Genomic DNA, 13,951 nt, shown 5'->3' on the forward strand with positions numbered 1-13,951 from the left:
CCAACCCACAGTGCCTCTGTCTTGCTAGGATTCAGACTCAGTTTACTGGCCCTCATCCGGCCCACCACAGAGTCCAGGCAGCAATCCAGGGCTTGCATGGCCTCTCCCGATTCAGATGTTACACAGAAAGAGAGCTCAGTATTATCAGTGTACTTCTGACACCTCTCCCCAAATCTCCTGATAACCGCTCCCAAGGGCTTCACATATATGTTAAAACAGCAATGAGAACAAAATGGTACCCTGTGGCACCCCACAGCACAACTACCAGGGGGCCAAAAGACAATCACCTAATGCTAGCTTCTGAAAATGACCCTGGAGATAGGACCAGAAACACTGTAAAACAGTGCCTCTCATACCCATCTCACCAAGTCAGCTCAGAAAGATACCATGATTAATGGTATCAAAACCTGCTGAGAGATCAAGAAACAAAGGGTCGTGCTACATACACCACTTGTGATGTTTCCGTATGACTCTCGGACTCCACGTCCTGATTAACCATGCCTGGATCAGGAAATCCCCCTTGGGAAGTCTGCCTCAGCCTGGGTCAGATATACCCAGGTAACCTCCCTGGTAGACCGTGGGAATGCTGTGGACATAATGTATCTCGACTTCAGCAGAGCTTTTGACAAAGTGCTTGAACACCTTTGCCCCCCCCACCGCAAAATACTGACAGTATGGCATGCTGCATCCAGCTAAGTTAGTGTAGACCCATTGAAATTAATGGACCGATTAGTCATGTCCATTAATTTCAATAGGTCTACTCTGAGTAGAACTTAGTTGAATACTGCATATAGGATACACCCTTTAGTCTGCTGCAGCAAAGACACTAAAGAATCTTGTAGCATCTTGAAAGAATTAAGACCTTGATTATGCAGTAAGTTTTTTTGAACTACAGTCACCTCTGAATACACGACCTCCTCACTGAATAATCATAGTACATCTGCACACAGCTAGGCCTTTTTGAGACAGATCCACAACAGATATCTCTATTTAGAAAACCACTGCACGCATAGTTGCTTGAAGAGGCAAAGTCTCTTCTTTTTTCTCTCCCTGCACTGCTTCCTGTGGTGTCACTGGATGTTCACTCAGGATCAACAGTGACATCCTGGGTTATTATTCAAATTAACGAGCCCCTGTGCGATTGATTGTTCCAGGAAAAGAGCTCTGTGTGGGAGAGTTTCATCCTGACTCGGGAAGGAAGTTTACAGCAATCAATTTGCAGCATTAGGTTTTTCTAGGTTGCTAATAAGTCAGCGGAGCTGGCCTCCTGGAGGTCAGCAACTGTTGCCAACCCTGTCTCGCTTGCTTACTTGCTTGCACTGGGTGATGGTCAATTGCAGGTAAAGTACCAATCCCAGCATGCAAAGACAAAGCTAACTCACTTGTAACATCAAGGCTCCTAGCATTGCTGAAGGTAATGCCAGTTGTGTGTAAGTTGTAAGTTAAGCATTTTTTCTCATGCCACTGTGCCCACACTCAGAAGTCCTAGAGACCCAGTGCTGCGATGGAAGTGGTGGTGGTGGTGGAGAAATTCCACCCATTCATTCAAGCCCTGCACTCTGAGACATGACATTTTTTAATCAAGGGCTTTTAACTAATGCATTTGATTAGGTTTGTGGCCCTAGAATCCATGAAACGTCTTTAATTTGGCCAAGTGATGAAGCTACAGTGCTGTCATCAAATTCATTCAAATTGCTCAGCCTCGATGGAGAGCTCATTTTAAACATTTAACGAAAACTATTTCTCACAGCAATGCATTTAAAAGAAAGAAAGAAAATATGTTGACTTCTCTGTCTCAGTTTCCTCCCACCAACACTTTGTCCTAATTGTGCTGCTTTGAAAGCTACCTGCTAAATCTGACAAACAAATGATAACAAGGTGATTCCACATGTGATAGGGGGAGAAATTATATTCAGTTCGCAGTTAAAAGTGAGCCTACCTAATTTGCACTTTCTGACACTGTACGCAACTGAAACACAGGCATCCTTCAAAATTCGCACTTCTCCAAATTTTCAATGCAGTTGTCTAGCCAAGTCATATGTACAAAAAATTATATACCAAGGTAATGTGTGTATAAAAATCCATATGTTAGTGAAAATTACATACAAAAATACATTCTTTTAGGAAAATATGGTTTGCAAAAAGATATTTATTTATTTATGGTCAGAGGCACGTTACCAAATTCTTCCAAGCCACACAGGAAGTGGATTGGACTGTGAAAGACCAACCCAAATTGTGTTTGTGTTTGCATTTTTACAGATTGTAGGGCAGTACAATATCTCAGAAAGGAGGTCAAGCCTCCGCTCCTTTGGTGTATTCACTATAGCTGCCCAATTTCTCTGCTTTTTAAAGTTTGACTGAAATATCTGTTGGCTATAGGTACATTCTTCAACTGCAAGGATTTTTTGCCTATAAGTGAATACATATCAAGACATAGTGTGAAGAAATATTTACATAATCATGAATGTCAAAGATGTTTATTATGTATACAACCTGTAAAGATATTTATAATGCAATCCTACACATGTTTACTCAGAAGTAAGTCCCAATGTATTCAATGGGGCTTACTCAAACAGGGAAGCATGCACAGGACTGCAACCTCAAGTGATAAGGAACCACTCATCCAACCTTATATTCAGAATCATGCCACTTTAAGCTATTTGCAACTGTTTTTATGCTTGTTTTATGGTTATTGGATTTTAAATGGATTAATTTCTTCTTGTGAGCTGCTGACTTGGTTTCCAACCTTACCTCACAGGGTTGTTGAAAAGATTCCATATACACACACACTGGAGATGTAAAAATACATACACCCCATATAATAGTTTATTATCAAAACCAGTTGGACTTGCAGAACATTTTTTTTTAAAAAAAATCAGTATTAGTTTCCTACCAAATAAATGCAGTGACATCTAAGTAAGCCCTGCCTAATTGCTGGGGGGGGGGGAAGGGGACAGAAAGATTTACAACACAATTCTTTGCCATGTTCATTCAAACGTCCCATTAATTTATAGCACATTCTTAATTATGTCATGGTAAGTCCTACTGAACACAATAGGGTTTACTCCCAGGTATGTGGGATCAGCATTACAGCTTTACTCGCAGAAAACTGAGTATAGGATTAATGCTTCAAATTGGGAAAGTTTTTAAAACAGGCTATGAATTAGACAAATAAACTGCCCTTTTCAACAACCGAGGAAAATTTAAACTTGTTTGACTCTTTATAATTAGTAAAGTATAACACATTGTAATGGCATCATAAGCTGCAGCATGTATACCTTTTCAAATTTCTGTTTAAAAATAATTTGAAAGATAAAATGTATAACATGTTTTAATTAAAACTTGCAATGCATGTACACTTTTATTATAATAATAACTGAAATTGTTTACTGTGCATGCCTATCAAGATTCTGCTGTGATCTTCAGGTCTAAATTTGCTAATATATTATTGTAAAAAGGCAATTTTGCTGTTCCTGCTAGTTATACACTCACTCAGTTTCTGATGTGCAAACAAGCAGGAAAACAAAACTGTTTTCAGGGTTTGCAATGCATTCTAGCTATTGCCTGGAGGTCAGCCAATCTCTCATCAATCACAACTCTGTCTTCATTTATTGGCTAAAATCCCGAAAGGGCAGGGGTTAGAGTAGCCAACTTCTAACAGAGGTTTCGGGGGCCTGACATTTTGGTGTACATTTTTTGAACCAGGCCACCTAGAAACCTAATTTTAAAAAAAATGAAAGCTAAGATTCCTGAGACTGGGGTGACTCACCCCGACACCTGGACAGGACCCCCCAAAACCAGACTCTCTTGGTGAAAACTGGACACCTGGCAGCTCTACATGGAACAAAAGTGGCACAATTGTTGCAGGAATCCAACAGGAGTTATCTGTATAAAAAAATCTTGCCCTGCAGACTCGCCTTAATAGCCCAGTTCCAATGTAAATGCCATCTGTGTCACATGACAATATGTACCCTTTCTAGATTCACATACATAGGTAATTATTAACTGTTACCAGTAGTGTAGTAGCAAATTCAGAAGTGCAAGGTTCCCTTCATGATAGTCACACCCATGCCCCCTTTTTTGCCACTGAGTTGTGAATGAGATCCTTGTTAATGCCTTCTCTCAGAACAGACTCCCTAGGAGCAAATAAGCAGGAAAGGGGAGAGTGTTAGCTACTGAAAAGAGTCTTCTCAGTGGCTGACTTTTACTTTGATTGGCTCCAATCAACAGGAAAGGACAGGAAGCATGTTAGAAGACTCTTCTCAGTGGTTAACAGACTTCCCTTTCATGCTGATTGGCTCATAGGATTCTGGAAACATAGGGACCCTGCTGGGACCTGCTCCCAAAAATGTTTAGGTCTAAGATCCCCCCGAGACCCTGCACAACTACACCCCTGACTGTTACCAACAAGCTCAGTCCAACTGGAATTCTGCACAAACCCACACTGCCCGATACCTAGAACAGTATGCTCATTGGAATTCCTCTGAGCCAAGGGGAATGGGGAATCTCAGGCCTCAGAGTCAAGTTGATGCCTCTCAGGATTCTCCCCAGGCCCTGCCTCCTTTCCAGGTATACCCCCTCTCCCCAGGTCGCATTCCTCACCATCCCTGCTTTGCACCCTCCTCATGTGCTTTTGCCAGGCTGGGAAGCCCCCTTGAACTCCGATCATGCCTCTTGCTTGCCTGGGAAGGGGACAGAGAGGGGTGTGTGAGTGTGTGTAAATACTAGACTACTGTATGGAGGTAAAATTTACATTCATTGTTCTGCCTGCTTCTTCCTCTGGCACCACTCACCATTGGCATGTGGCCCCTGGAAGGTTGCCCAGAAGGGAATGCGGCCCTTGGGCTGAAAAATGTTCCTCGCCTCTACTCTGAGCAATGAGCATGGTACCACTGCAAGGAATCCAAGAAAGACAGCAGTAGTTCAGGCCAAGTATTGTCCCACTAGGGGAAGGCCTAGCGGTTTCAGCCAAACACCCTTCCCACAGTAGCTGTGCTGCTAGGAATTTCCCCACTATAGCAGCAATAACATGAGTACATCCCTAACCGGTCTCCTGAACCTCTTGCCATATTCAATGAAATTATCCACCCCAAGCCTTTATTCAGATATTAAGTAACTTTCAAGAAAATACAATAGTGCATCCTGCAGCAAGCATCTTCTCCTGATTAAATCTCAACTTACATTTCCGAGGAAACATATCCAGACTATCTGGCTGCAAGTTCTGATTGTCCAGAGACCCCTCATGACTTTCTGGCCTCTCTCCAGTGGGAACGTTGTATTGTGATGCCTGCTGACTTGTGCCCTTTGTCATTTCATGTCCCTTCTGTCCAGTGATGTCCTTAGCGAGAACCCCCTCCGTGTTAGAGTTAACCCCAGTCAGGAAGCTTTCTTCCCATCATTATACACTTCTCAGTCTCCACTTTGTTAATTCCTTCAGGAGCTGCACTCCTTGGACTGCTCCATGCCACTCTTTTCAAGCATGCTTTGACCCCATGGATGTCCACGGGATTCAGACCTCTTCTTCAGCTTAGTTACGTGACTTAACCTTGCCTCCTCAACCTGCCTCCTAGCTGGGTATTATTTTCTTCAGGTCAGGACTCTTGCAGGAAGTGCAAGTCAGCGTTATCCCAAAAGGAAGCTTTTTCCAGTTTTGGAACAACATTAGGAGGGTTCAGAGTAACCCACGGTTGTGGGCAGACTTAAAGGAAACCTATGAAGGCTAACCTACTTTTGGCCACCTCACCATCCCTTGAGCCTAGAGACACTTTTTCTGGATGTTCACAGGTAACAAGGGGCAGACAACTAGTTTTTAGACATCTAAGGGGATAAAAGCAATAACATAATTATTTTAATTAAAACAAAAAGCTTAGGAGGACTTTGAAGAAGATCAGATGTTTTGACTGGACATCAGGAAAAACTTTCTAACTGTTAGAGTGGTGTGACAATGGAACCAATGACCTAGGGAGGTGGTGGGCTCTCCAACACTGGAGGCCTTTAAGAGGCAGCTGGACAGCCGCCTGTCAGGTATGCTTTAAGCAGAATTGGCACCAGACATGACTGGGCCCTCGGGCACAGTCTGTCCTGGGCCTGCAGAGCTGTAGCCCAACACACACACCCCAATACATGCAGCACAGGGCTAATAAGCCCACCTGCATGCCCCACCTACCTCTCGTGTCATGTGAATGATGTGCATGCATAGTGCACATGCCTGCCATCAACCAAGATGGTGGCAGTGGCATCAGCAGGGAGATCAACAGTAGGTGGAGCCAGAGCCAGTGACGGGCCTCTGAATACCAGTTGCTGGAGGACAACTGTGGGAGAGTGAGGGCACCTGTCCTGCACATGGGCTGCACCAATGGTAAGTATGAAGGGAGGCAGATGGGAGTTAGCAGAACACAGACAGGGCAACTGGGGCACTGCCCCACTTACCAAATGCTTTGATTTGGATTCCTGCATTGAACAGGAGGTTGGGCTTGATGGCCTTATAGGCCCCTTCTAACTCTACTATTCTATTATTCTATCTCAAGCAGACAAGCCTTCACTGAAATATATAAACATTTATAGGTTCTTGCTAACTCCTCCAAGTAAGCTAGACATTACTACTAATTTTACAGTAATTGTGTCCATTGCAATAATCTCTGTGGCATGTAGTCACCCAGGAAAGATCCTCAAAATAGCACTTTCGGGAATATGTAAGATATGGGTTCACATGAACAGGTCTCATAACCAGGAGTGTAGTCATCCAGGGTCTCGGGGGGTCTTAGACCCTATGTCTCTGGCATCCTACGAGACAATCAGCACAAAAGGTGAATGTGTTAGCCACTGAGAAGAGTCTTCTAACATGCTTACTTGTCCTTTACGGTTGCCAGGCTCAAGGCCTGAGGCTGATCCTGTATCTTTAGGAGAAGAGAAAGTCAACCAAGTGCAGGTGTTCTTGCAACACTGTAATGGGAAAAACCACAAGGTGGAATTCTCCCTTCCCCCTGCACAACTTTTAAAGATACAGAAGACCTTTTAGAGGCCAGGCCCAGCCTCCAAGAGGTCTTCCCATTACAGGGTTGAAAGAACACCTGCACTTGGCTGACTTTCTCTTCTCCTAAAGATACAGGGTCAGTCTCAGGCCCTGAGCCTGGCAACCCTAGGGGGGAGAGAAGAAAAAGCACATGCCTCAGCCATCTTGTCTAAATGTTGAGGTAAGCAAACACTCCCACCACAAAAAGAAAAACAGCCAGTATGGTGTAGTGGTTAGAGTGTTGGACTAGAATCTGGGAGACCAGGGTTCAAATCCCCGCTCAGCCATGAAGCTCATTGGGTGACCTTCCAGTCACAGCCTCTCTTGAGCCCTTTGGAGGAAAGGTGGGATAAAAATGTAATAATAAAATAAGATAAATAAATAAAATAAAATCTTAGAAGTTTGCTTACTTGCCCTGACGTTCAGGGGTGATCTCTTTTCACACACAAACTGTACTTATATATATTAACAAAAAACTGGGCCAAAGGGTTCAGCCCAGCTTTAATGCAGACACTGTACATGATGTCATGCTTACGACAAATCACAGAGAACTGCATCCTAGACAAATGAAGGAACATGCTGCTTTAAAGTCCAGCACCACCCACCCATGTGCTTCTCTGCTTCACAACACTCAGAGTTGTAACTAGATAAATATTACCAAAAAAACCCCCAAAAAACAACCAAAAAAAACAAAAACCCACCACACACAGCAGGTTTCCAATACTCTTTCCTGAGAAGGCCACTGACCCATCATAAGACAACCAGTGAAATTCCCTACACTTGGGAAATCATTTATTTATTACATATTTATCCTTCCCTTTAGCACAGAACACGTTGTAGTTCCCCCTTGTATTCTCACAATGACCCTGTGAGGTAGGTTTGGCCAAGAGAGAGACAGAGATTGTGTAACCATTCGCCGAGTGGCGATTTGAACCCAGACCTCCCAGTTCCTAGTCAAACACTATAACCATCTCATCACAGCAGCTCTCTCTTGGGGAACAAAACATGCCGGGGTAACGAATTATTCCAGGCATTTTTTCTTTTTTTCTTTTTTATCATTAATTTTTATTCACATTTTCAAAAACAAAACAAAACAAAACAAAAATACAAATTAAACAATAAAATAAAATGTTGACTTCCGATTTGTCGCAGATCAGTTATAGGTCTACAATATATAACAAACCTGTCTCTTAAATTATATTACAAAATCACTTTCCTCCAGTAGTTATCTTAATTAATCATCAAATCTCATAAACATCACCTTATTCTTTCCACAAAAAGTCAAAGAGAGGTTTCAACTCCTTGAGAAATATATCTATCAATTTTTCTCCAAATAAACATGTCAATTAATCCATCTTATCAAATCTGTTAGGTCCAATAATTTCAATAGCCATTCTTCCATTATCAATGCTAATTCCATCTTCCATCTTCCATCCTTGCACCCATACTAATCCTGTTAGGTCCAGTAATTTCAGTAGCCATTCTTCCATTATCAGTGTCCCATAATAATCTTGCTGTCATAGCCATAGTCATATAATAAGAGTCTGATATGAATTTCCTTTATCACAAATATTTCCTTGCCATCAATTCTGAATGTGTTGCTGAAATATTGTTGTAAAGTCATATCTCTATTCTTCTTTTTTACGAAATGCACTGGCACATCTCTTGAAAGTTTTTCCATTGTCACATATCTGTAATTAATTCTATAAATTTTTTCTATGTCAAACTCCATCACATCAATCCAGTCCAGAAATTTATCCAAGACATTGATAACTTTATCTCTGATATCTTCATTAATTTCTTCGGAGACAATGCTGAATTCCAAACAGTAAACTTTATCTCTAATATCCATAAACTCCGAGTCTTTTTCCAGTTCCACATTTGTTCCAATCTCCAGGGCTTGCATCTTCCCTTTAATTTTTCTTTTTTCATCTTCTAATGCTTGACCATTTGTATCTCTGATCTCATCAACCTCCTCTCTCACAAAATCCCCTATTTGTTTAAGCTCCTGCTTCATTTTGCCAAATTCAATTTTCATCTCCTGTCTACCCTGTCTCAGGGTTTGTTTCATTATCTCAATCTCATCCATTATTTTCTGAAACATAATTACTTCCAGGGTCTCAGTCACTTTCTTGATTGCCATTCTTAAAACCACGAAGAAAAAAAAAACCACTTCTTATTCCAGCAACAAAGGGGTTAATATTCCAAGCCTGGTGACATCACAGTGTAGCCAACACAGCCTGCCTTATCTCTTATATGTTCAGGAATGCAAAACAAATTTAGTTCACAGCATCAAAACAGTTAGTGGCATCCAGAACAAGCAGATTCGTCAGAATGAAATAGACCAGAAAAAATAGTTCCAGACATATAATACTCAAAAGCTCATAAATCAGATTTATTTATTTTTTTTCTCCTCGGAATAGAAATCCCTCATCCGTTTGTATCTTTAAAATGCACAATCCAGGCCAGCTTTTTGCAATAAAAAACAAAGATAAGCTATTACGATTTCTTTCCTCCTTAATTTCGTGAATGAAAGAGAAGAGTTATAACTCACCCAGGGATTCTTTATAGCTGATTCATTGACAAATCTCTTTTTGTTGCAACAATTTAAGCCAGATGATAAAAATAGAAAGGATGCTTGCCTGTTAAAATCCGTTTATCTTTAAAGAAAAGATAAACGTCTCGCTTAATCAGTTAGAGCTTGGTTGGAAGTCCGTCCGGCGTTGCTGGCTGAACCTTCTCTCATAAACTAATGAAATCCAGTCCCCCCAACAAACACAAGCTTTTGTGGTTAATCTCTAGGTTTCTCCCTGCTCGGGAGAAAGTCTTTACCAGTAAAAAAAAAACATTCTGACTGATTTTAAAACTGAAAAAGCTTCTTCTGAGACGAGAGCTCGTCTCAAAGGCAGGCACAGGCAAAGTCACCCTTCCCGGAAGTCATTCCAGGCATTTTTTCAATGTTCACACTTTCGGAGAAACCAAGGAGTTGTAATGAACTACAAACTGCATAACAAAATAATGGACCAGGTCATCATGAGAGGTTATTTTTTCCCCTTCTAAATTGATCCCTTTAAGTGATTATTGACCCTTCTCTTACAAGGGAGGGGGCATGTATACTTTGGGAGGAAGGAGAGGAAGAGGGATGTAAGCCATTCTAACATATTAGTCAACCAAAATGAGAATGGTGTCCTCGGTATCTGTTAGCATCCCATAGAGCTTTGTAAATCATTGTAAAATGTGCCAAGGAGTCCTGTACAATGGAGGAGAAATGTAATTCAATTCACATTTAAGAGTGAACCTACCTAATTTGTGCTTTCCAAAACAATACACAAACCAAAACCCAGCCATCCTTTGAAATTCACACTTCACTAAAATTTGCAGTGCTGTTGCCCAGCCAAGGAATCAGTACGCAAAGCATATACAGATAAAGTGTGCACCATGATGCATATATTAGTGAAAATACATGATATTAGAGAAAATTGCTTTGCCAAAATGGGAATATTAGACAAAATCGCATCCAAAGATGTGTATATTAGGAGAAATTCACAGGAAAATACTGATGAATGTTCATGAGGACTTTTTAAAACAAAAAATTCACAAACAGATGTGGAAATGTGGAGAACTGAAAAGATCAGAAAAATCAGAAATGAAGATGTACTGAAATGGACAGAATCACACATCCCTAATAAGGAGACAATCTGAAGCAAACTTCCTCAGGAATGCCTCCCACTGAAGTCAGAAGGACTTACTCTGGAGTAAAGGTACAGAGGATCACATCCAACAAATGTCATTGGCAGCTTTTGAAGGGAAGATCTGACTTCCTCAGATGCCATCACAATAGCTGTGCCACATTCCCTACATTGCCAGAGGGCTATTTGTTCTTAAAGCGATCTGTTTGCTTTGTTGGGACACCACACTGAAACGGAAACATCAACTTTCTTCCGCAAAGCCTTTGGTGCTATACCCAAACAATACGCAAACAGCAGGGTAGTGGCAAATTCAGAAGTGAAGGGTCCCTTCATGATAGTCACAGCCACCCCTCACCCATGTTTGCTGCCGGGTTGAAAATAAGTTTCTTGTTAATGCCATTCCCCACAACAAACTTAGGAGCCAATAAACACAAAACAGGGGACTGTTAGCTACTGAAAAGAGTCTTCTCACCTCCTTTCACTCTGATTGGCTCCAGACAGGAGGAAAGGACAAGGAAGCATGTTAGAAGACTCTTCTCAGTGGCTAACACGCTCCCCTTTCATGTAGGATGAAAGGCTTGTAGGATGCTGGAGACATAAGAACCCTGCAGGGACCCTGCTCCCAAAAAAATAAGGAGTCTAAGACCCCCCCAAGACCCCAGATGACTACACCTCTGTACCCAAATCCTCATCCTTCTCCTATAACCAAGCAAAGCACCCATTAACTGAAACAAATGTATATCCTTTGAGCAGTTGGAATGCTAACTTCAATCCCCTCCGCCTTCCCTATCTTCTTTCCCCAGTGCTGAATTTTAGATTGTAAGCTTATTGAGGCAGAGATCTATCCCCTTGTGATTTGCAAAGTGTGATGCGCATTGCTGGCACCACACAAGCAATAAACAAAACGATGAGTTTGCATACCCACCTTGCTTTATTAAGAATGAAACACACCACTTCCCACTCACTTACTTGCCTGTTTCCCTGGAACCCTGCCAAGCAATAATTGTTCTAATGTAATTTATGATGGTCCAGTTCATTCTCTGAGTCCTCCCGCTGCCCACGTTAGAAATGGCTAACCAGGACAACTAAATAAAATTTTAAAACCCAGCAACAACCATTTCCAGGGCTTCTTTCTTGTTAATCTTTCCCCTAGCTTCTTCTGTAGATTTGGAAGGTTGTCTTTTTTTGGGGGGGGGGGGGGATGATAAAACTTTGTCTGTAAAATCAAAGTGCTTGAAATCAAGTTTAAGCTTGAGGTAAAGTTTAAACACTGTTTAAGTCCCAGAAGAGAGCGAGGGGGGAGGGGGAAATCAAACCTGTCACCACGGGAAGAGGGGGAAAGCGATTGCTACATCTTTATTATTATTATTATTACATGGTCACAGACCCATTAAAATTAATGAAATGCATAATCAGTATGACATCGAAATAGTTAAAATACAGAAATACAATCGATAAGACATAAAAGAAATTACACTTTTTTACAATGGCTACATCCTGAATCATCTTCGATCTACTGTTGATCTCCAACAGGAGGACCAGGGGTGTAGTGGTCCAGGGACTGGCGGTGGGGGTCTTAGGACCTTTACTTTTTTGGGAATCAGGATTCCAGCAGGGTCCCTATGTTTCCAGCTTCCTACAAGCCAATCAGCATGAAAGGGGGAGTGAGTTGGTCACTGAGAAGAGTCTTCTAACATGCTTCCTTGTCCTTTCCTGCTGATTGGAGCCTATCAGAGTGAAAGGAGGTGAGTCAGTCACTGAGAATACTCTTTTCAGAAGCCAACACTCCCCCCTTCATGCTGATTGGCTGCTAGGGACACCTGCTGTGGTGGGAAAAGGCTACACCTCAGTAGTCAAAAAGGGGGTGTGTGGCTGTGACTATCATGAAGGGACCCTGCACTTCTAAATTTGCTACTACACTAATGAGAGGGACACAAGAAGGCGAGCAGACCACATTTTCGCAGTTTGGGAACAGACGGCGCTGCCCCCGGTTTAATGAGCGCAGCTACAAAATCATGTCAGCTTCTGGTCTACCTGAACCCCCAGACCCATGGGGAGGGCGTTCTTTTGAATCAACCTCGCTTCTACCACTGCAACAGCCCTAGCGCCGAGACACGCAGAGCATGGGGGTCAACCGGACAGGCCGCCCCCGCGCGTCTCCCAACAGACCTCTCCCCAAGCTCCGTGCCAAGTCCAGGGCTGACAGGCATTCCCCGCCTTCGCGAAGGACCGGGCAGACCGCCTCGCCGCCTTCTGCCCCTGAGCCACCCTCGCCGTCTCTCCAAGCGCGTCTTTGCCAGGGCCACCCAAATCTCCCGTCTGGAGCGGCGCGAGTTCCCAAAGCGCCCAGCAGCCGGGACGCGAGTCGCCACCATCAGATCGACACCCGGCTAGAGGAGGCGACCCTTCGGCGGCTTCCCGGTTCCCTGGGTTGGCGGCGGAGTCGCAATTCAAAGCGTACGGCGCCGACCCTCTCCTTGGCCTTCCTCCCGCGTGAAAAGAGACCAACCCGACGCCCGAAGACGCCCAGGCAGACGCTCGCGCGTTACCTCTTCTCTTTATTTTGCTTTCGGGACTTGTGCAACAATCCGATGAGGACAACAGCTGCTCTGATGCCGGCTCGCTTGGCGTGCATCCTGCCCGGAGGTTGCGACATCGCTCGGGTGGCCCGTCTGCGGGCAGGCGGCGGCGCCGATGTCGCCGGCCGCTGGCAAGGGAGCCTTTTAAAGGGGGCGGGCGGCAGGCAGCCCCCGTCCTCCCTCGCACACGCGTCCTCCTCCTGCCCGCCTGGGGCTCCAGTCGGCTGGGTAAGCCTGTTCCCGGAATCAGGTGACGCGCTCCCACTCGGCCCACCTTCCCGGCGACCGGCGCCCGCCTGCGCTTCCCTCAGCCAGCCCCTCTGCTGAGCTCCAGTGGCTAGCGGAGGTTCGCTGAGTTGCCAAGCCGGCAGAGCAAGGGCGGCATGCCCGGGGCAGGTGCATCCCTCGCAGCCGTACACACGCGGACCTACTCGCCCAGGGGTGTAGTTGTCCAGGGTCTAGGGGGGGGAGGTTAGACCCTTTGCTTTTGTGGGAGAAGGCTTCCTATGTCGCCAGCATCCTTCAAGCCAATCAGCATGAAAGGTCACTGAGTCTTGGTCACTGAGAAGAGTCTTCTAATGGGCTTCTTTCCTGCCCACTGGGAGAGTGAAAGGAGATAAGTAGTGGGCCACTGAGAAGACTCTTCTCAGTAACTTCTTTCCTGATGATTG

The 13,951-nt window shown here is 43.8% G+C and overlaps 1 protein-coding gene across 5 annotated transcripts in view; it reads right to left on the bottom strand.

The window, feature by feature from the left end:
- The window catches only part of RAP1GAP2 (RAP1 GTPase activating protein 2), a 335,084-nt gene that overhangs the window by 230,828 nt on the left and 90,305 nt on the right, over nucleotides 1–13,951 (bottom strand). For 2 of the 5 annotated variants that reach the window (XM_061604667.1, XM_061604665.1), the window contains exon 1: nucleotides 13,251–13,569. The exons of the other annotated variants lie outside the window; for them this stretch is intronic. In XM_061604667.1, the coding sequence (XP_061460651.1) occupies nucleotides 13,251–13,357 (107 nt within the window). In that variant the 5' untranslated portion in view covers nucleotides 13,358–13,569. Of the gene's footprint in view, nucleotides 1–13,250; nucleotides 13,570–13,951 lie in introns of those variants that run through there. 5 annotated transcript variants of the gene reach the window in all.

The sequence above is a fragment of the Rhineura floridana genome, chromosome 21 (genome assembly GCF_030035675.1).
Source record: "Rhineura floridana isolate rRhiFlo1 chromosome 21, rRhiFlo1.hap2, whole genome shotgun sequence".
Taxonomy (NCBI): domain Eukaryota; kingdom Metazoa; phylum Chordata; class Lepidosauria; order Squamata; family Rhineuridae; genus Rhineura; species Rhineura floridana.